This window comes from Phyllobates terribilis, unplaced genomic scaffold (assembly GCF_046119375.1).
Source record: "Phyllobates terribilis strain yellow unplaced genomic scaffold, ASM4611937v1 Scaffold_9__5_contigs__length_417890890, whole genome shotgun sequence".
Classification (NCBI taxonomy): domain Eukaryota; kingdom Metazoa; phylum Chordata; class Amphibia; order Anura; family Dendrobatidae; genus Phyllobates; species Phyllobates terribilis.
The window spans coordinates 78,294,047-78,316,301 of record NW_027362769.1 but is presented as its reverse complement, the minus strand read 5'-3'; the positions used below and the strand labels follow the sequence as shown (position 1 = coordinate 78,316,301).

Here is a 22,255-nt window from a genome sequence, read left to right as displayed (position 1 = left end):
CATGCAGGTCTCATCACCCCATAAAGCAGTTCCCACAGTAGCAGCTTCTGCATTCACCTGCATCATAGAAGGTGTCAAGCACCACAGTCTCCCTGAAGCTTGCCAAAATTGACGCTGGTGAGTTGCGCTGCATCACTGTCACAGGCGCGGTGCAGGCAGTGCAGTGCGCCAGATCCCGGGCTGCCTCCCATGGCTGCCTTCATGTAATTGACGCGCCCCCTGGGCCTGTGCTGTGCAGGGGGATACCCGGAGCCGGATCGCTGGGGGTTGTAGTCCTCCGTGGCGGTGACCCGGTCCGTGCCCAGGGTGGTCAAACCAGTGGCAGTCTATTGGCGTTATAATAAGTGTCCGACTACGCCACCCGTGGATTGCGGTCAGTGGGGACCGCCGCTGCGCTGCAGACCGCTGAGGCTGATGTAGTTTGCGCAGCCGAGTATGGGATAACTCCCCACGGGAGAAGTATTGCCTCAGGGCAGCTAGTGTGGAGGATGGTAGTGATGGTGTGAGCGTCCCAGTACTAATGGTGCTGGTGCGGCGATGAAACACAGAGACGTGTGGTTGCAGTTTCCAATGCTTTACTCACAGTTCTTTACTGGTCCTAGTCACCTCGGTACCGGCGGTGACTGCCCAAGCCGTGCTGCGTCCACCAGGCAAGGGGCTCGACCAACTCCCAGGCAATTCCAGAGCGTGGCACAGGACTCCCTTCCTTTCCTTTCTCTGGCCGTCCCCACCAGTGACCCACCTTTGTCCAGCTTCCTCGGGCCTTCTGTCGGCGAAACCTCTCTCCGGTTTCCCTGACCCTATGTGGTATGCTTTCCTGGTGGATGTAGTGAGGGGTCGCACCAAGATGTGGTAACAACCTCCGGTCTTTGGCTGAGGAATCTGTTGCCTCCACCAATTTGGGTTCCGGTACCCTGCTCTGCCAACCCTTCACCCTGTATCTCTTGGGCATATGGGGTTCCTTCTGTCCTCGTGTCTCTGGGCCTTTCTCTGTGTTCCTGTTCCTTGCTTCCTTTCTTACTGTCCTTTCTGTTCATTCTCCTTTCTCTCTCTCTCAGGCTCCAGCCTCCTGACAAGGCCTGCCTGCGGAGCAGAGCCCATGCAGGGGCTCTGCTTCCTGTCTTCTCCTCTCACTCTTGACTTCTTCTCTGCACTGCACTGAACACTGTTCTAAGATGGTGCCCACCTTTTATACCTCCTTCTAACACCCGAGCCCAGGTGACTAGCAACCAATGGGCTCCTACCTATGCCCAGAGACCCACCCCTATCTGCTCCTACACCACTGGGTTTTCCACCCCCTCCCCACTCCAGCCAGGAACAGATGCTGTCGTGCCTGCACTTCTGTCTAGTGGGAGCACCGTTGAGCTGTCCCTCGGAAATGGGGTGTGTGTGGTGCATGCAGCTAACTGAGCCCTGGTCCACACTCCATCCTTACCCGGGAGTGGAATATCACACCTCTGGTTCGAGGTGCAATACCCCTGTAGCAGCCGAGCCCTCGGGGTGCTACATGGTCATTGAGCACACAGACTTCACCTGAACACGGCGGGTCCGGAGGTATACAGGCTGAGATGTGGTTGCCCTGGGGCTCTTCTGACGCCAGAGGAAACAGCCCGCTCTTCTGCGTGCCAGCAAGTGATGTCAGCAGTGTGATCACGCTGCTGACGTCTCTCTGACCCGGCGCCCGGCGGTCAGAGCTTCAATTGTACTCGCGTCTAAAAGATGCGAGTACAATTGATCACTGGGAGCCGTCGTGCTGCACCTTCTGCCAGCCGGCTCACAGAACTGCCAACTCCCAATGTGGGGGCAGCAGAATACACCCGCTGGTGAGACACTTCGTACCTTCGTACACTATGTACCGCAACTTCAATGTCTGCTAAATCTTTCTGAAGGTCTTTTTCAGTCAAGCAGGGGTTCTGATTTACCTCTCTAGCAATCCTATGAGCAGCTCTCAATGAAATTTTGATTGTTCTTCCAGACTTTATATTGACCTCCACTGTTCCTGCTAACTGCCATTTCTTAATTACATTTCCAACTGAGGAAAGGGCAACTTGAAAACACTTTGCTATCTTCTTATAGCCTTCTCCTGCTTTGTGGGCATCCACCATTTTCATTTTCAGAGTGCTAGGCAGCGGCTTAGAAGAGCCCGTGGTTGCTGTGTTTTGGCCCAAGATTAGAGGAGGCTGGGTTTTTAGAAAGCTGGGAAATTTGCACCACAAGGCCTTTCCTAATGATGATAGTGAACAAGCTATAACCCTGACAGGCTACTTAAGGTCTGAAACCTTGGTCAAAGTTATCTGAGCACACAAATCTCCAAGAGTGCCCAAACTTTTGCACATTTTCCTTTTTGTAATTTTAAAATGAAAAAAAAATGACAATACATTTTTTTTTTGCCTAAAATGCAAAGGAAATATGTCATTTTTAACTTTACGCCTTTTAGAGATCATTTCATCTTCAACTTGCTTAACTGTTCACAAGAAGGCTGAGTTCACACGATGCGTATTTCATGCGTTTCCGCAGCGTTTTTGCAGTTGCGTAAACGCCGCGGAAACGCATGAAAACCGCATGGTAGAAGGGAAGCAATGTTCCCCAATTGAAATCCGCATGTGCTCTGCCCATGATGCGGATTTTTCCGCAGCGTAAAAGCTGCGCTCAAAAATCCGCAGCATGTCATTTAATTTTGCGGAAACGCGGCGTTTTCGCCGCCATTGACTTGCATTAGAACGCGCCAATTCCGCAAGACTGCATCTGTACTTCCGTTATTGGCGCGTTCTAATGTGCGGATGGTACCCGAGTGTGGAGGAAAGGAGAGTCTCATCCACACCCAGGTACCATTAAAAAAGCTGTAAAAACAAGAATAAAATAAAAAATATATATATACTTACCACCTGTCGGCCCGCGCAGCGCTCCTGCTTGGTTCCCGGCACTTGCAGTGAGTTGTAGGACCTGCGGTGACGTCAGAGTCATGTGACGGGTCACGTGACGCTGACATCGGCAGGTCTTTCAATTCAAAGTTGCCGGGAGAACGGAGTGAGCAGGACAGCGCGGGCCATCGGAGGTAAGTATATACACTCTCTCGGGTCACACTATATAAATCCATGCTGTTTGCATCGATTTATATAGTGTGACCTAGTTGTCAAGCACTTTCCAGGTGATGCTAAAATCGCCTGGAAAGCGCTTGTCAATCTGCATGCGGAAACGCATGTGAATCTGCATGTGGATCCGCATGTATTCTGCAGGAAAAACGCATGCACAATCTGCATGCGTTTTTTCTGCCAGGGAGATGCAGAAATGATGCAGAAATTTTCTTCTTCATTTCTGCATCGTGTGCACATAGCCTAACAGTAATTTTTACCAGGGATGCACAAACTTTTACATGCCACTGTAGACAATGACAACACATACATAGTCTACATCACTGTTCACCAACTCCAGTCCTCAAGAGCCACAAACAGATCATGTTTTCTTAGTATTACCCAGGTGATGGAAATATCATCTTGCTGATATTATTATTATTTATTATTATAGTGCCATTTATTCCATGGTGCTTTGCATGTGAAAAGGGGTATACATAGCGAAAACAATTACAATAATCTTGAACACAATGTGACAGCGACTGGTACAGGAAGAGCGAGGACCCTGCCCGCGAGGGCTCACAATCTACAAGGGATGGGTGAGGATACAGTAGGTGAGGGTAGAGCTGGACGTGCAGCAGTATGGTGGAGTGGTGGTTACTACAGGTTGTAGGCTTGTCGGAAGAGGTGGGTCTTCAGGCTTCTTTTGAAGATTTCCACGGTCGACGAGAGTCTGATGTGTTGAGGTAGAGAGTTCCAGAGTAGGGGGGGAAGCACGGGAGAAATCTTGTATACAATTGTGGGAGGAGGAGATAAGAGGGGAGTAGAGAAAGAGATCTTGTGAGGATCGGAGGTTGCGTGCAGATGCATAACGGGAGACTAGGTCAGAGATATATGGAGGAGACAGGTTGTGGATGGCTTTGTATGCCATGGTTAGGGTTTTGAACTGGAGTCTTTGAGAAATGGTGTAACATACCTGGCGGCATTCTTGCATAGGGCACCATCTCCCACTATGCAAGATCGCAAACTTGATCATCAGTCCAGTCTGCTAGCCTGGCTTCTTTCCATGCTGTCTGCTTGCCTCTGTTCTGGCTGCTTAGGGCGGCGGCACGGTCACTTCCTGTTTCTTGTAGCTGCTGTGGGCACACCCCTAATGCGTCCTCAGCCTATCGCTGTCAGTCACTGGATATTTAAACCAGCTTCACCTGGAAGCTGATGCCTGAGCAACTTTAGCATTCAGTGTGCTCCTTGACTCTGAATGTGCCAGGTCCTGTTCTGTTTTTCCCTGCCTGTCCGCCTTCCTGGAGGCTGTATTCCCAGGCCTGTCTGAACACGCTCCTAGCCTGTTCGTTTCTGCCTCTGGGGGCCGTATACCCAGGCTCGTTCCTGTATTTCGCTGCAGTAACAGTTCCTGTCTGAACTGTCTCCTTACCTGTTACTTGTTTTGTTTCTATGTCCGTTTCCTCTCTTTTGCTGCAGTATCTGAACCAGCTCTTGGCTATACCTAGGCTCGTTCCTGTATTTCGTTGCAGTACAGCTCCTGTCTGAACTGTCTCCTAACCTGTTACCTGTTTTGTCTCTATGTCCGTTTCCACTCTTTTTGCTGCAGTGTCTGAACGAGCTCTTGGCTATACCTAGGCTCATTCCAGTATTTCACTGCAGTACAGTTCCTGACTGAACTGTCTCCTAACCTGTTACCTGTTTGGTCCCTATGTCCATTTCCTCCCTTTTGCTGCAGTGTCTGAACCAGCACTTGGCTATACCTAGGCTCGTTCCTGTATTTCGTTGCAGTACAGTTCCTGTCTGAACTGTCTCTTAACTTGTTACCTGTTTTGTCTCTTTGTCCGTTTCCTCTCTTTTTCTGCAGAGTCTGAACCTGCACCTAACTCCTACTCGTTGTCGCTGTACTTCTGTTTGTGAGTTTGGAGTCCACTCGCTACTTCTTTGCAAGTACCTTGTGTGTATCTGGTTCTGCCTTTCCCTTCCAGTCTGTTCCGTGTGAACAGAGCTCTGTCCCCTCTGCTCTGTCTTTGCTCACCGCTTGGGCGGTTTATCTCTGCTCTGCCTTACTTACCACTCTGGCGGTTTCTGCCCGCTCTGCTTTGTCTACCGCACTTGCGGTTTCGCTCTGCTCAGCCTTGTCCACCGCGCCTGCGGTTTCGCTCTGCTCAGCCTTGTCCACCGCACCTGCGGTTTCGCTCTGCTCAGCCTTATCCACCGCATCTGCGGTTTCGCTCTGCTCAGCCTTGTACACCGCATCTGCGGTTTCGCTCTGCTCTGCCTTGTCCACCGCATCTGCGGCTCTGAACCCGTCTCCTAGTCTGTACTGGACCCTACCCAGCCTGTGCTCTAACCTGCCTGTTCCTGTATTCCCCAGTGTGGGTCAACAGCCGTGTCCGGGGTCTGACCTGGAGTCGCACCTGGTCCCTCTGCTCGGTTCCTCCCTGGTGCACAGGCGTCGTTAGCCGTCGTGCGACCTTGGTCGGATCGGGTAGATACTTAGTTACGCCCCTCCAGGCACTCTCCGGTTCATGGTCCAGTGGGATCACTAAACACGCACACGCCAGTCAGTCCGGGCGTGTGCATAACAGTTTGCTCAGGCCATGGTTCCCGTTGAGCCCCACGGCCCTTAGCTCTCAGAGACATTTTGAATCCGTGTCCAGCGAATACGTGCAAAAATAAAAAATAAAAATAAATAAATAAATATTTTTTTTTCTTTTCTCTAGCTATGGCCCAGGCGATATACGCACCAGTTCAAATGGAGCTTTCTGCACTCGTTCCTGCGGATCCGCCACGGTACTATGGGGATCCTAAACAAAACCGTGCGCTTGTGGAGCAATGCATGCTGCATTTCAAGTTCTACCCTCTCTATTTTCCTACCGATTGGGCTAAAGTGGCATTTATGTTATCCTACCTAGCGGGTGATGCCTTGAAATGGGTCACCCCCCTATGGGAAGCATGGGATACTATCGTCCTTGACCTGAAGGCCTTCCTGGTGGCCTTTCTAATGGTCTTCGACGACCCTAATCCTGGGGACTCTGCTGAAGCAGCCCTTCCCAGTGTCCCGGAGCAGCCTCGATGGGTGATGTGTGTGGGTAGCTCACCAGTTCTCCAGCCCGAAGAGACTGCTGCCCACCCAGAAACCAGACTGAAGATGGTCCCAAAGCAGGGACTCTCCATATTTAATGAATCTGGCGATACGTCCATCGAGGAGGAGGATACTCCCAAGTCTCTGCAACCCTCTAACCTGGCGGAGGACCTCCAGTTGCCTCCTGAATCCTCCGGGATGCTACCTGTTAACGAATGGAGAGAGACTTTCCTACACCCTGTACCGGATACCTCGCCCACTTCTTCCAGTGAGCTTGACCAAGTGTACTCCGAAACAGTGGTTACCCCCGAGTCTCTGCATGCTTCCAACCAGGTGGAGGTCCTCCAGTTGCCTCCTGAATCCTCCGGGGAGCTACCTGTTAGCGAATGGAGAGAGACTTTCCTACACCCTGTACCGGATACCTTGCCCACTTTTTCCAGTGAGCTTGACCAAGTGTACTCCAAAGCAGTGGTTACCCCCGAGTCCCTGCACCCCTCCGGCCAGGCGGAGGACCTCCAGTTGTCTCCTGTATTCCCCGGGGTGCTACCTGGTAACAATTGCAGTGAGACTTTCTTACACCCTGTACCTGGCACTGCGCCTACTTCATCTAGTAAGCTTGGCAAAATGTACTTCGAAGCATTAATGACCCCCGAGTCTCCGCACCCCTCCAACCAGGCAGAGGACCTCCAGTTGTCTCCAGAATCCACCGGGGTGTTATCTGATAATAAATGGACACAGACTTTCCTGTGTGCTGTTCCTGGTACTTCACCCACTTCTTCTGTTGCTGAGGATGGCTTGATGGGAGGAAGCATCGTAGTTACCAAGATGATAAGATCAGTTTTGTTTCCTCTAGTGGACAGAGGAGGTAGTCCTCTTGAAGAGAAGGATTGGCCTCCAAATTCTCTGCGGAACACTCTTGCAGGCTTGAAGAAGAGGGGCGTAAAGGGGGGGTACTGTAACATACCTGGCGGCGTTCTTGCATAGGGCACCATCTCCCACTATGCAAGATCGCAAACTTGATCATCAGTCCAGTCTGCTAGCCTGGCTTCTTTCCATGCTGTCTGCTTGCCTCTGTTCTGGCTGCTTAGGGCGGCGGCACGGTCACTTCCTGTTTCTTGTAGCTGCTGTGGGCACACCTCTAATGCGTCCTCAGCCTATTGCTGTCAGTCACTGGATATTTAAACCAGCTTCACCTGGAAGCTGATGCCTGAGCAACTTTAACATTCAGTGTGCTCCTTGACTCTGAATGTGCCAGGTCCTGTTCTGTTTTTCCCTGCCTGTCCGCCTTCCTGGAGGCTGTATTCCCAGGCCTGTCTGAACACGCTCCTAGCCTGTTCGTTTCTGCCTCTGGGGGCCGTATACCCAGGCTCGTTCCTGTATTTCGCTGCAGTAACAGTTCCTGTCTGAACTGTCTCCTAACCTGTTACTTGTTTTGCTTCTATGTCCGTTTCCTCTCTTTTGCTGCAGTGTCTGAACCAGCTCTTGGCTATACCTAGGCTCGTTCCTGTATTTCATTGCAGTACAGTTCCTGTCTGTACTGTCTCCTAACCTGTAACCTCTTTTGTCTCTATGTCCGTTTCCTCCCTTTTTCCTGCAGTGTCTGAACCAGCACTTGGCTATACCTAGGCTCGTTCCTGTATTTCGTTGCAGTACAGTTCCTGCCTGAACTGTCTCCTAACTTGTTACCTATTTTGTCTCTTTGTCCGTTTCCTCTCTTTTTCTGCAGAGTCTGAACCTGCACCTAACTCCTACTCGTTGTCGCTGTACTTCTGTTTGTGAGTTTGGAGTCCACTCGCTACTTCTTTGCAAGTACCTTGTGTGTATCTGGTTCTGCCTTTCCCTTCCAGTCTGTTCCGTGTGAACAGAGCTCTGTCCCCTCTGCTCTGTCTTTGCTCACCGCTTGGGCGGTTTATCTCTGCTCTGCCTTACTTACCGCTCTGGCGGTTTCTGCCCGCTCTGCTCTGCTTTGTCTACCGCACTTGCGGTTTCGCTCTGCTCAGCCTTGTCCACCGCACCTGCGGTTTCGCTCTGCTCAGCCTTGTTCACCGCACCTGTGGTTTCGGTCTGCTCAGCCATGTCCACCGCATCTGCGGTTTCGCTCTGCTCTGCCTTGTCCACCGCATCTGCGGTTTCGCTCTGCTCTGCCTTGTCTACCGCATCTGCGGTTTCTCTCTGCTCAGCCTTGTCCACCGCACTTGCGGTTTCGCTCTGCTCTGCCTTGTCCACCGCATCTGCGGCTCTGAACCCGTCTCCTAGTCTGTACTGGACCCTACCCAGCCTGTGCTCTAACCTGCCTGTTCCTGTATTACCCGGTGTGGGTCAACAGCCGTGTCTGGGGTCTGACCTGGAGTCGCACCTGGTCCCTCTGCTCGGTTCCTCCCTGGTGCACTGGCGTCGTTAGCCATCGTGCGACCTTGGTCGGATCGGGTAGATACTTAGTTACGCCCCTCCAGGCACTCTCCGGTTCATGGTCCAGTGGGATCACTAAACACGCACACGCCAGTCAGTCCGGGCGTGTGCATAACAAATGGGGAGCCAGGGAAGAGATTCACAGAGAGGAGAGGCCGGGGAATAGCGGGGGGACAGGTGGATTAGTCGGGCAGCAGAGTTTAGGATAGATTGGAGGGGTGCGAGAGTGTTGGAAGGGAGGCCACAGAGCAGGAGGTTGCAGTAGTCAAGGCGGGAGATGATGAGGGCGTGCACTAGTGTTTTTCCAGATTCATGGTTCAGGAATGTGCGGATTTTTGAGTTGGAGTCGGCAGGAAGTGGAAAGGGCTTGGATATGTGGTTTGAAGGAGAGTTCAATACTAAGGAAATCGAGAAAAAAGGCACTATTGGTGGCTCCTGAGGACTGGAGTTGGGGTACACAAGTCTAGATTAACAGAGATTTTAGGTATGGAAAACAATGATTGCCAGGAAGAATAAAAAGTTGTCTCATGATTTAATGCACTTGAGGTGTGCAGACACACAGGCTCCAGTTAGGACTGGTATTGTAAATTGCAAGTGTGGATTGTGTGCTACCTCTGTCCACCTCCAGATTCTCATGAAAAACCAATGCCTCAAGATGATTTCAATCTATGAAGTAGTAATAAGATGGAGCATGCAGTGACTTGTTTCTTACAAACCCATCATATGGACTCAGTGATCATAAAACAAGTTACACCAGATGCCACAATTTGCTTATATTTAAAAAAAATGAAGTTTAAGGGGTATTCCCATCTCCAAGATCCTTTCCCAATATGTAGTAGGTGTAATAATAGTAATATTAGCAAATGCCTCCAATTAGAAATGTAGTATAGTTTTCCTGATTCGTGATGTCTTTCCTCATGTGCAGGCATCGCAGGACCTTAAGTATCTATGGTTATGACCACTAGCAACTAGCTAACTGTCATTATATCAGAGGTCGTAACCAAGGATACTAAGGATCTGTAATGCCTGCACAAGAGGAAAGAGACACAGCGAATCAGAAAAAAATATACTACATTTCTAATTGGAGGTATTTGCTAATATTACTATTATTACACCTACTATAAATTGGAATAGGATATTGGAGTTGGGAATACCCATTTAAAGTATTGCCAGAAAATTACCTGCAATCTAGCAGTTTTCACTCTGGCCACTGAGCTTTAGAAAAGGGCCACAATGTAGGGAGAATTTACCAAGGGCTGTGTGGCACTTTTACAGCATAATAAAGTAGCAAATGTTGGTGAAAACCACATATAAAGAAGAAATTTACAACTTTGATGGTTTTGCATGTCCCTCACATTTTTCAAAACTGATGAAAGAAGTAGGTGGATATTCCACTAAATTGACAGATTTCCGATAATTTGCAACAGCAGTTGGACTAAATGTTGATTCAATTCTACGCCTGCTCAAAGCTAGCCTATCTGGGCTTATTAATAAATTTGTGGATACCACACTTTAACTTAAAGGAGTTTTCCAGTGAAAACAAGTTATCACCTATCCAAATGATAGGTGATATCTTGCTGATCGGTGGGTGTGCAACTACTGGATGATCGCAAATCTGAAAATATTTACCGCCGACATGGAACTATTATCTCCACTGCAAAGTACAGCAGCAGTCCAGCGTACATTCATTTTATATTGGTCTTCCGTAAAAAGGCAAGCGCAGAGCTCAGATAACGCATATAGAATGAAAAGAGCACAGGTCACACATGAGTACTGCCACTCCCTTCTAATAAAGTACTAAAAGTTCCCTGTTCTGGTGATCGGTGTGAGTCCCAGCAGTTAAACCCCACCAATCAACAACTTATCACCTATAACACATATAGGGATAAATTGTTTGCACTGGACAAAAACCAGTCTTAGTAAGTTCCCTGTTTTATGCTCTATATGTTTCGTTATCATCATCACTCTGATCTAAAGCTGGAGACAGAGAGCAAAGAGTCCACTAACAGCCTCTGAATAGACTTTTCAATCATACCGTAGATACAGAAACTCATGAAACATGAGATCGGGAATAACTGGTTGTAAAGGGATTTACTATTGGTTGGTAGTGAAAGTTAATTCAATTCCTAAAATTGCTTCCTCCATCAAAAATAGCTGAAAGAAACTCCATAAAGGTGTTTTCTCAAGAACAAACATTTTAAATAATAGATCTTGGAATAATAAGTTCCACAACTGGATGTTAAAAGTTGAGCGTCCTCAGTGGTTGATACTTTTTAATGGCTAACTGAAAAGATGGTAACAAATAGCAAACTTTCAAGACTACTAGGGTCTCTTCATCAAGCATAGAATAATACAAAATCTGAATCTGTTATACTAAGCCACATGAAGAGACCTTAGTAGTCTTGAAAGCTTGTTATTTGTTACCATCTTTTCAGTTAACCATTAAAAGGTATCAGCCACTGAGCACTCTCAAATTTCAATATTTGTATATCTATTGGCTAAAACAGTACAAAGATATATTTTTCCTATATCACAATTAGATGTGTTAGAAAAAATATTCTTGTGCTGAGATAATCTTATAAATGTGCCTCAGGTATGTACAGCAATTTGCCGTGTCCAACCATGCTGAGTTGCTCCAGTTCATAGTCAGCACATACCCCAGCTCTTTGTCAGTGAGAAAGCATAAGTCACTTAATAAGAGTGAGTATATAGGTGAAACAACAGGGGCTCACAGGCCTATTTCCTGAAGTAATACATTTTCCTGCATGTTTTATCACAGGAGCGAGTGTTTCTGCCGCATCACCAATACTATGAGCTCATCATAAATCATGTCAGTGACTTATAAGCTCAGTGGCTGCTAGAACTGCTACACCACTGACTTGATTGACAAATGAGCTGAGAGGGCTGAAGACACAGCAGAAACACTAATTTCTGTGTTACCTCACTCAAGGAAATGTGTTACCTCATAAAATAGCAGCTGCGAGGCCCTGCTGTTTTGTCTGTTTACTCACTGAGCATAAGTAACCTATGCTTCATCCCTGGCTAGGAGATGTTGTGGTATAAGCTGACCATGAACTGTAGCAGCTCTACATAGTTGAACACAGCCATTACACAGTACACAGCAAGGGAAAATTTATAAGATTATCTCAGCACAGGAAAAAAAAATTAACACATGCAATTGTGGAACTTAATATTATTCCAAGATCTATTGATTAAAATGTACTGTGTTTATGGAACATCCGCTTTAAGGCTATAATCGCATATTACGTTTTTGAGGTCTTTTTTAAGCCAAAGTTAGAAGGTGGTTCAAAAGAAATAGGAAATATTAATTACAAAATTGTACTTTTTCGTCATGCTGAATCCTCTTCTGACTTTGGTTTTCAAAACTCCACCAAAATTTCCATTTATATGTCCATCCTTAAGGTGATATCCGTATGATCTGATCACTGAGCGGCATCTAGTAAGTTCTTGCTCCAATCTAATATGCTGCATGAATATGAGTCAATTGGCGCTAAAGGTATTTTCAGGCTATTTTTATGTAATTGTGCATAAAGATGCCAACAGAAAAATTGAAAAGATATTTATCTCTTCTAATCTGAGAAGGTTGATTTCATAAATGGGGTAATCCTTTAATAGAAGCTGCAGTTAAATTGATGTGTACTTTTCGCTCAGCATCCACAGCAAACAGTGCATTACTGGCTCTAGATGTGAAGCTTTCCAGTGAGCCCTTGAGATAAGTGCTCGCAATGTTTATCTGAAATTAAATTTAAAACAAATATTCAAATGTCATTTCATTTACAGCTTATGGAGGGGAAAATAGGGAGAAGTGCAAAATCGGATAGGAGAGTCAATATCTTTCTATGGAGAGACTATCAAGGGCTAATCCAAGGATGCTGCTAAAATTGTGTGTATTCATGCAGCATATGAGCCTTAATAAAATTGCTATGTGTATTACAAGTAGAAAGGCTGTGAGAAGAATCTGATGCTGGAGGAGAGATCAACTCCACCCATGTACTACGTCAACTACATGCATTGGAAAAGCAAGTGCTCAATGCACAGATGGAGCTTTGTGTAGCCTGGGTTCTGACTAAGGTCTCATTCAGACATCAGTTTTTTACGTATGTGTTCTATTCGTGATTTTCAAAGATAGAAAACACACCCATAATAGTCTACGGGGCTGTTTACATGTCCATACTTTTTACGGACAATGTGTCAATGCAAAAATCACAAAGACATGTTCGTTTTTAACCAGAATCACAGATGAAAAGTACCAATACAAGTGTATGGGTCTGTGAAAATCACGATCATCACACGTATGTAGCCCGTATGGTATCTGGGATGTTTGTGATGTCCTTGTGCTGTCCATGATTGAAGGGACTGTCAGCACAGAGTGACTGTTCAAACCAAGTACAGGCTCTCCTATGGTGTGGCCAAACATTGAAATACACCTTCCCACCTTCTTGTTTCCATAAGTTAAAATCAGTGATGAAATACTGTTGCTAAAAGCTGACACTGTGACCAGACACTGTGACCAAGCACTGATGAAATTCAGATCCCAAACACAGATGACACTTCTATCATTTTTTGGCAAACATGGACATTCGAATGAGGCCTAAGGCCGGATTTTCACATCCGTGTGTCAAGGTCCATGATGCACGGACCGGCAGCAGGTCTCCTGTCCCGAACTCAACAGTCTTATATATTCCTATGAGGATGTGGAGTTAAGGTCAGGAGACTCGTGGGTGTTCTGGGCATCCTGGATCGCGACACACAAATGTGTGAATAGAGAATTAGTCTAACAAAGCAATTTAAAACAAGAATACATGTGAGCCTGCATAAACGGTAATGGCAGCCTGAAATTTTTGTAATTTATGAACCTCTTGCCCGATAGCCACAAAGAAAAAAATCTATATAAACAACACAGACACAGAACATCAGTCGCAGAAATGGGGTTTTCCCTGAATCCACACTTTTCAGTTAAGTAAAGGATAGGCGATAAGTGCCTAACCATTGGGATCTTACAGCTAAGACTCCCTAAAAACTTGTGAATAGGGAGTCTCTTGTCTCCCATATAAATATAATAGTGGTTCAGCATATTCACTGCTGTTCCATTTAAACAGGATATATCGGACCTCTGGTCTCGTGCCTGATTGGGGTCCCAGCAGTGAGGAATCTGACAAAACTCTATTGAAGATAATTCTGACCAGCATCTCCGCTAGGAATGATCTGAAAAACAAAACTAATGATGAAACAGATCCGTCACATGATGGATACAAATGGTGCCCAATAGACTATAATAGGGTCCCTTGGGTTTTTGTCATAGTGTCCATCATTTTTCTTGAAAAAATAGTGCAGCATACCACAATTTTTCTACCATCAAAAACAATGGGAACTGTGATGGAAGCGATGTAGGATGGAATGCAGTGTGTGAACAGAACCTTATACAATATTGGCTCTTACACAAGTCTTCTGAGCTGAAAGTTACAAAATGCATTGTGTTTTTATATCATCATAATAAACAAATTGTTCTTTTATTAAAAATTTATAGAATGTCTGCAACGAGAAATGTCATCAGGCTTCCTACAAAGCCGTTATTACCTGATTGATAGACAGGCATATAATAATAGGGTAGAAACAATTTACAACATGTTTTACGCACTGGGCTTTTATAGTGCTTGTTTGTTCTTTAACTACCTTTGCCTGCGCACACGAGAAGCCAGCATCAGAAGAGGCACATAGGGAGCGAGATATTAATCAGCTCTATGCAATGATGAAATTGAAACCAAGTGCGTTAACTACCAGAGGCAATAAACAAAAACATGAAAAATATTCTGGCGTTCAGTTACACCACAAGTATACAAGGTTCAGACACTGATTTATAACTAGATGTTCACAATTTTCAGGCGCCACACTTAAGAATCCATTTTCATGATTCTAAAGAGCCTCAAGAGTCTTTTATATTCCCAGTATCTGGTTGCAAACCACTGGGTCAAATTTTACAACCTTCTCAGCAGGAATTTGTGACACGAAGCCAAATTTTCCATCTGAAATATTCTAAGCGCGAATGAACTCCTTTTTTTTTAGCTTCTGCATCTCTCTGTATTTGCGTTTGGTTAGATGTTTTTTAATGGCCAATTTGTAAGTGGACATGGCATGGCTAAACAAATATAAAAAAATAAAAAATGTTTTGCGCAAGATCAAAAGTGCTCAATTATTCATATAATTAAAATATGTTTAAAGGTCCATTTAGATGGGATAACCGGCGGCACAATACGACTGCTAATCGGTAAACTTTTACAGATTGGCGGTCATTTGAATGCCTGTTAACACAGGCAGACCAAAGCAAACAATGCGCACTGAGCGATCTGTCCAAGATTTCTCAGTGCGCAAAGGCTGCCATGGTTCTAGGCATGGTGAGTCCCGTTTACACATACAACACACAACCGGACACGATGTTCTTTTATGTTGCGCAAAAAAAAATAATTTCAACCAATGAACAAGCATTTTGTTCACTCATCAGGTGATCAGCAACCTGTTTACTGTTTTTGTCAAAGCTCGTTAATTATTATTTTGTAGCATAGTTGCCTCTTAAGGCTACATTCACACATTTGTACGACACGTCCGTGGGCTACTAGTTTTTTCTCAGACAGCACCTAGATCCATAGAGTTTCATTGCTCTATACACAGAGTCAACCATTAAAGTATATGGAGATCCATATAAAATGGATGAAACAGGGAACATATACTCTGCACTTCAGTTTTCCATTCACATTTTATCTTTTTTTTTTACTGATCCATTGTTAAAAGTCAATGGATGAATAACAGGCCAGACAGTTTCCTGCTTCAGTTTTAAACAATGAATGATAAAGAAATCAATGCAACATGGATGCAAAACAAATGACAAGTGAGAGAAAAACAGTCATAAAAATAGACATGGAAGTATGAATGTTGCCTACGGCCTGCTTATTACATCCAGCTTTAACAGTCCAAGTATGGACCGTGATGTCTGGGCCGGCCGTAGGTATCCTGAGCTGAACTCGAAAGCTTCATATATTCTGATGTAACTTTGAGATTAGGTCAGAAGACCTGCAGCTAGACCATACATCACAGTCCGTTCTTAGACCTTGAATGTAGGATATGTGAAGCCTAAAGTGAATGTCCACCGGTGAAGCCTAAAGTGAATGTCCACCGGTAAAGCCATTACATTACTAGTTCCAAAATTTAGCGTTCTGCACATCACCGTAGAGCCAAGTAATAAAATGAAGTCTACCTACAACCGTGACCGGGGGGAAGCTTAGCAGCTTACTGTATATGAACGATACATTGAACTCACTAGCAAGTAAGGTCCTAATCTTAATATTATTTTGCATTACAAGTGCTTCTCACTAAATTAGAATATCATCAAAAAGTTAATTTATTTTAGTTCTTCAATACAAAAAGTGAAACTCATACATTATATAGTCATTACAATCAGAGTGATCTATTTCAAGTGTTTATTTATGTTAATGTTGATGATTATGGCTTACACAAGTCATTATCTCAGTAAATTAGAATACTTTATAACAACAGCTTGAAAAATGTTTTTAAAATCCGAAATGTTGGCCTACTGAAATGTATGTTCAGTAAATGCACTCAATACATGGTCAGGGCTCCTTTTGCATCAATTACTGCATCAATGTGGCGTGGCATGGAGGCGATCAGCCTATGGCACTGCTGAGGTGTTATGGAAGCCCAAGTTGCTTTGATAGCAGCCTTCAGCTCGTCTGCGTTGTTGGGTCTGGTGTCTCTCATCTTCCTCTTGACAATGCCCCATAGATTCTCTATGGGTTTAAGGTCAGATCTTTTTCTCCTTGGCCCAGGTATGACACTTCTGGCATTGCCTATTGGTCATGAGTGGCTTGACACAAGGAATGCGACACTTGTAGCCCATGTCCTGGATACATCTGTGTGTGTTGTGGCTCTCGAAGCAATGACTCCAGCAGCCGTCTACTCCTTGTGAATCTCCGCCAAATTTTTGAATGACCTTTTCTTAGTAATCCTTTCAAGACTGTGGTTATCCCGGTTGCTTGTGCACCTTTTTCTACCACACTTTTTCCTTCCACTCAACTTTCTATTAATATGCTTGGATACAGCTTCTTTAGCATTGACCTTTTGTGGCTTATCCTCCTTGTGGAGTGTGTCAATGACTGCCTTCTGGACATTTGTCAAGTCAGCAGTCTTCCCCATGATTGTGGAGCCTACTGAAACAGACTAAGGGACCTTTGTAAATGCTTAGGAAGCTTTTGCAGGTGTTTTTTTGTAAATTATTATAATTTACTGAGATAATGACTTTCGTGTTTTCATTGGCTGTAAGCCATAATCATCAACATTAACAGAAATAAACACTCTGTTTGTAATGAAGAACTGAAATAAATTAACTTTTTGATGATATTCTAATTTAGTGAGAAGCACTTGTATGTCTCTACAGGGGATTGGAGCTCTGTATCTGGAAATAGATTTCTTCTGACTGGGAGAAGAGAGTTCCCAGTAACTCCAACAATGATCTTCAGAGCCTTGCTCAGATATTGTGTTATATATATATATATATATATATATATATATAGTGGTAAAGCAACAAGCTCAGCTGTAGGCTGAGGTAGACACAAGACACTGTCTCTTTAGATTTCGGGTTAGTTTATTCAGCGTCATAAACTACCCGGTAGTCCATAAAGAAAAAACACAGCCCATTTGACTAAAGTGGCAAAACAAAATACAAAACTTGCAGCACAGTCTGTATATCAGTCAAGGCCTGGCCACTCAAGATTAAGCACACACGGTTCAGCACAGCATATGTGAACTCCTCTCTGGAGCAGGTTTTCCCCAGGTACTGAACACACCTGAGTGTCAAGGCTGGCTATTTAAAGTCCAGAGCACTCCCTGGACTGGAGATATGGTGGATGGCGTCCCGCCCTGCACTTCGTCATCCACTAAAAACATTCCCTTGTAAATCTGGGCCGTTAACCCTCTCTGTGCAGGAGATACTTCCATGTTTTCACATCACTGAGGCTAACAACCTCAGTGACAAATATCTCCCTTCCGACACACTGCCAGTGACTTTGTCACTATATATCTATACATACAGTACATATATAAACACACACTTAGAGCTGGTTATATGTTATCAACATTATTTATATACTATGGTAATAACTATGCTGTTTGTAACCTAATTTACTGGATTTGTACTTTTATCCTGCCATAACTATGGTCCAACTTTATTTTTATTTTTTTAAAGATCCAATAACAAAAAAGAAATAATGCTCTCACAGCTATTAAGATGCACTGTGAAATCAATCAGAATTTTCAACCTTCAAATGACAAGGTTTAAAGATCACCCATTACAGAGAAACTAGCTGAAAAAATCCCGCAGCGTACACATTAATGACTTAAGAGGTCCAACTGCCGGGAAGAACAGAAACCAGGACTTGGAGCTTTATTACAGGAAAAGGTATGCGCCATTTATGCACAGTACTAAATAGATAGCACCATGATATCATCCTATATTTCTTTGACTGTAAAATAACACAATTGCAAAATCATAAAAAAGAAACCGATTGCCTTGAATCATTGCCAACTTTAGAGAAAGTAGACAGTATACAATAGACTTGTGTAACAACGTTGGCAATCACTTGATGATTGAGTAAAACACCCGTTCATCGTATCAGCCGCACACCCGTCCTGTGTTAACAGGAGAAAGGCTGGTGAAAACCTTGACATACTTGCACATAGAATGAGTTTACTAATGAACACAGAATTCTTGTCGGCCAGTCTTATATATAGCCGATCAGCGACTGCCTCAGTTAGCAGGTATAACATGTAATGCATCTTAACAGGTAATGATTATATATACATACTGTACATTTTATATATATATATATATTATATATATATATATATATATATATATATACACACACATATACATATACAATTCTAAGTATAAATGAGTACACCCCCTTTGAAAACTAAGATTTTAATCAATATCTCACTGAATATAAGAACAACTTCCAACATTTTGACAAGACTGGGTTTCATAGAACATTTTTTAACCCATAACATGAAATGTTAATAATATATATTTTATTACAAAATCTTCAGTTTTACTCAAATTAGTTGATGTAAAAATGAATACACCCCACATCAAAAACTACTAAATCTAGTAATTTGTATGACCTCCATGATTTTTAAGGACAGTATCAAGACTTCTAGGCAGGGAATAAACAAATTGGTGACATATTGCAACATCTATCTTTTTCCATTCTTCTAAAACGACCTCTTCTAGAGTCTGGATGCTGGATTCCAGGAGAGTAATGCTCAACTTGTCTCTTCAGGATTCCACATAGGTGTTCGCTTGGGTTCAGATCAGGTGACATACTGTACTTAGCCACTGAATCACTTTCACCCTGTTGTTCTTCAGAAATGTAATAGTCGCCTTAGATATGTATTTTGGATCATTGTCATGTTGGAAAAGTGCACGTCTGTCAAGAGCACGGAGTGATGGCAGCATCTTCTCTTTCAATATAGAGCAGTACATCTGTGAATTCATGATACCATCAATGAAATGTATCTCCCTGACACCAGCAGCACTCATGCAGCTCCACATAAGGACATTGCCTTCACCATGCTTCACTATAGGCATGCATTTTTTTTGTACTCCTCACCTTTACAACTGTTTTGAAGTCATCAGTTCCAAAAACATTATCTTGGTCTAATTACTCCATAGTATAGAGTCCCAGTAGTATTCATATTTTTCAGCATGGGCCCCAGCAAATTGTAGGCAGGCTTTTTTGTCAATGGGCTTTGGGAGATGCTTCCTCTGTGGACGACACTCTTGCATGCTATTTTTCTGTAGTGTATGGCGTATTGTGACACAGGAAACATTCGCCCTGATTTGGCTTTCTACTGCTATAGCTAGCTACAGTGAACTTGCATGTCTATTTTCTTCAGCCCATCTAATCAGATGGTGCTCCTGTTTAGGTGTTAACTTATGTGGTCGGCCTGGAAGTCTTTGTGAGATGGTTTCAGTTTCACCTTGTTTAAATGTTTGCATCACTTTTGCTACAATATTGTGACTGATCAGTAAACTTTGGAGCCTTGTAGCCTTCAACTTTCTTGTATAAAGACATTATTTTCTTTCTCAGGTCTTGGGACATTTCTCTTCCATGTGATGCCATTGCTGACAGCATGAAATGGGAGGATGTTTCTTTGCTAAGTAATTCCCTTTTTATAGTCGACTGTCTGCTGCACATCTATTTAATGAATAATTCGACTTAGCTGTGGTTGAATTCTTGTTAATTAGAATTTTGTAGTCTAAACTTTAGCTTTGCCCCTAAGACTTTTAGACACCCAGCATTTTGCAGTGTGGTATACCAATGAAAATGTTGATTCTGAAAGGAAACTAAAGGTTTTCAGACAAATCTGTTAGGGTGTACTCATTTATGCTGAGCACTTTATGTGTACAGTATATACACACATACAGTGTTATAAAAAGAACTTCGGCACTCCATACATAAATATATAAGAAATATTATATCTAGACTGATGTCACTTTACAAAATGAAGGTTTTTTGTGCATAATTTGGCCAATTTATGTGCATCCATGAACCACGACAAGGTCACCTTCGTATGATGGGTAACTACGCTACGCTACCACTGGATATGCCACTCTTGGGCTGTAAGCCTGTATGGACAATATGTCTCTGCTTGGGCTTTAAACCTACAATGTATGGGCTGGTAGAGCTAGTTAACCCTAGAACGCATGACCATAAAAATCTACTTTTTCACATACCTGGGGCCTTTTAGGCCCGTGTGCAAATAACATGGAATAACTCAAACAAAAATGACAAACAACGATATACCTGAGGAATACCTAGAGTTTCAAAATTCTAACTAAAGTAATCTTGCAGAAAATAGAAAACAATTAACAGGGCGGGCCTGCGAGGCCCCAGGTATGCGTTCTAGGGTTAAAACCACTGTGAATGAATAGAAGGAATTAGTGGGAGGCACGCATGGTCAGAAAAAAGGCTGTCAAACTTCTAATAGTGTGAATACGTACCTGATGCAATGTCCCTGGAGCGGGATCCCAAAAATGATTAATAGAAAATAGAGGGGTCGCTCACTGGTCTATTCGGGTGCTCTGAAGAAAAAAGTAATCTAAATTGCAAAGAGAACTTCGGCACTCCATACATGAAAATATAAGAAATATTATATCTAGTGGTAGCGTAGCGTAGTTACCCATCATACAAAGGTGACCTTGTCATGTTTGATGGGCACACATAAATTGGCCAAGTTATGCGCAAAAAAACTTCATTTTGTAAAGTGACATCAGTCTAGATATAATATTTCTTATATATTCATGTATGGAGTGCCGAAGTTCTCTTTGCAATTTAGATTACTTTTTTCTTCAGAGCACCCGAATAGATCAGTGAGCGACCCCTCTTTTTTCTATTAATCATTTTTGGGATCCCGCTCCTGGGACATTGCATCAGGTACGTGTTTACACTATTAGAAGTTTGACAGCCTTTTTTCTGACCATGCATCCCTCCCACTAATTCCTTCTATTCATTCACAAGTGGTTTTAACTAGCTCTACCAGCCCATACATTGTAGGTTTAAAGCCCAAGCAGAGACATATTGTCCATACAGGCTTACAGCCCAAGAGTGGCATATCCAGTGGTAGCGTAGCGTAGTTACCCATCATACGAAGGTAACCTTGTCGTGGTTGATGGGCACACATAAATTGGCCAAATTATGCGCAAAAAAAACTTCATTTTGTAAAGTGACATCAGTCTAGATATAATATTTCTTATATATTCATGTATGGAGTGCCGAAGTTCTCTTTGCAATTTAGATTACTTTTTTCTTCAGAGCATCTGAATAGACCAGTGAGCGACCCCTCTTTTTTCTACATACAGTGTTATGTATAATTATTATTATTATATATAACTAATGGCTAGCTTAATCAGGACCCTTCACTCCCCAGAGACTAATCAATATTCAATGTGTTTAATCTCACTCCAATTTTTTTTTATTTTCTTATTGTCAAGAATATTATCTTTCAGAATAGCTCTACTGAATTTGACATTCTTACCACTAGCTTGGATAACAATCATTGCATTTCAGTTTATACTTTGGCGATCTTAAAAACAATAGTTGAGACTAAAGAATCCTTACTCATTTTATGTGAAATTCCAAAACATACAAGTCTTTTTGTTACAAGATGTATGCCACATATTGATGATTTGATGCTTCATCTAAAATAATTGGATTTTAAAACCTAACGTCACATTTCATTGAAAATTTTTTAGATTTACCTGATGGATCAAAGGCCACCTGATTTCCAGGGTGAGGTCCTGCATCGACTGATAACATGACAGATACCTTCCGCACATCCCAAAGCTTCAAAATACCATAGGAATCACAGGACGCAATTGTGTCTCCCTAAGAAAAAAGAGGACATTGTTACAAACCACAGATTTCATGAAATTACTGACAGAGATGATGTAGAAGCCTGAGACCAAGCCGCAGCTGTCACATTTGTATTTTTATCGGTGAAATTCTACATTTTGGTTAATGAGTCGTAAAACGTAACTTTTTATGGAAAATAAATTAAACATATTAATCTCTGTCACATGAGTGATCTAATAGAG

General features: G+C 43.5%; 1 protein-coding gene across 1 annotated transcript in view; it reads right to left on the bottom strand.

The window, feature by feature from the left end:
* The window catches only part of SPAG16 (sperm associated antigen 16), a 1,363,505-nt gene that overhangs the window by 280,765 nt on the left and 1,060,485 nt on the right, over window positions 1-22,255 (bottom strand). Inside the window, exon 15 of the mRNA XM_073646626.1 lies at window positions 21,920-22,046. Coding sequence (XP_073502727.1) covers window positions 21,920-22,046 — 127 coding nt within the window. The remainder of the gene's footprint in view (window positions 1-21,919; window positions 22,047-22,255) is intronic.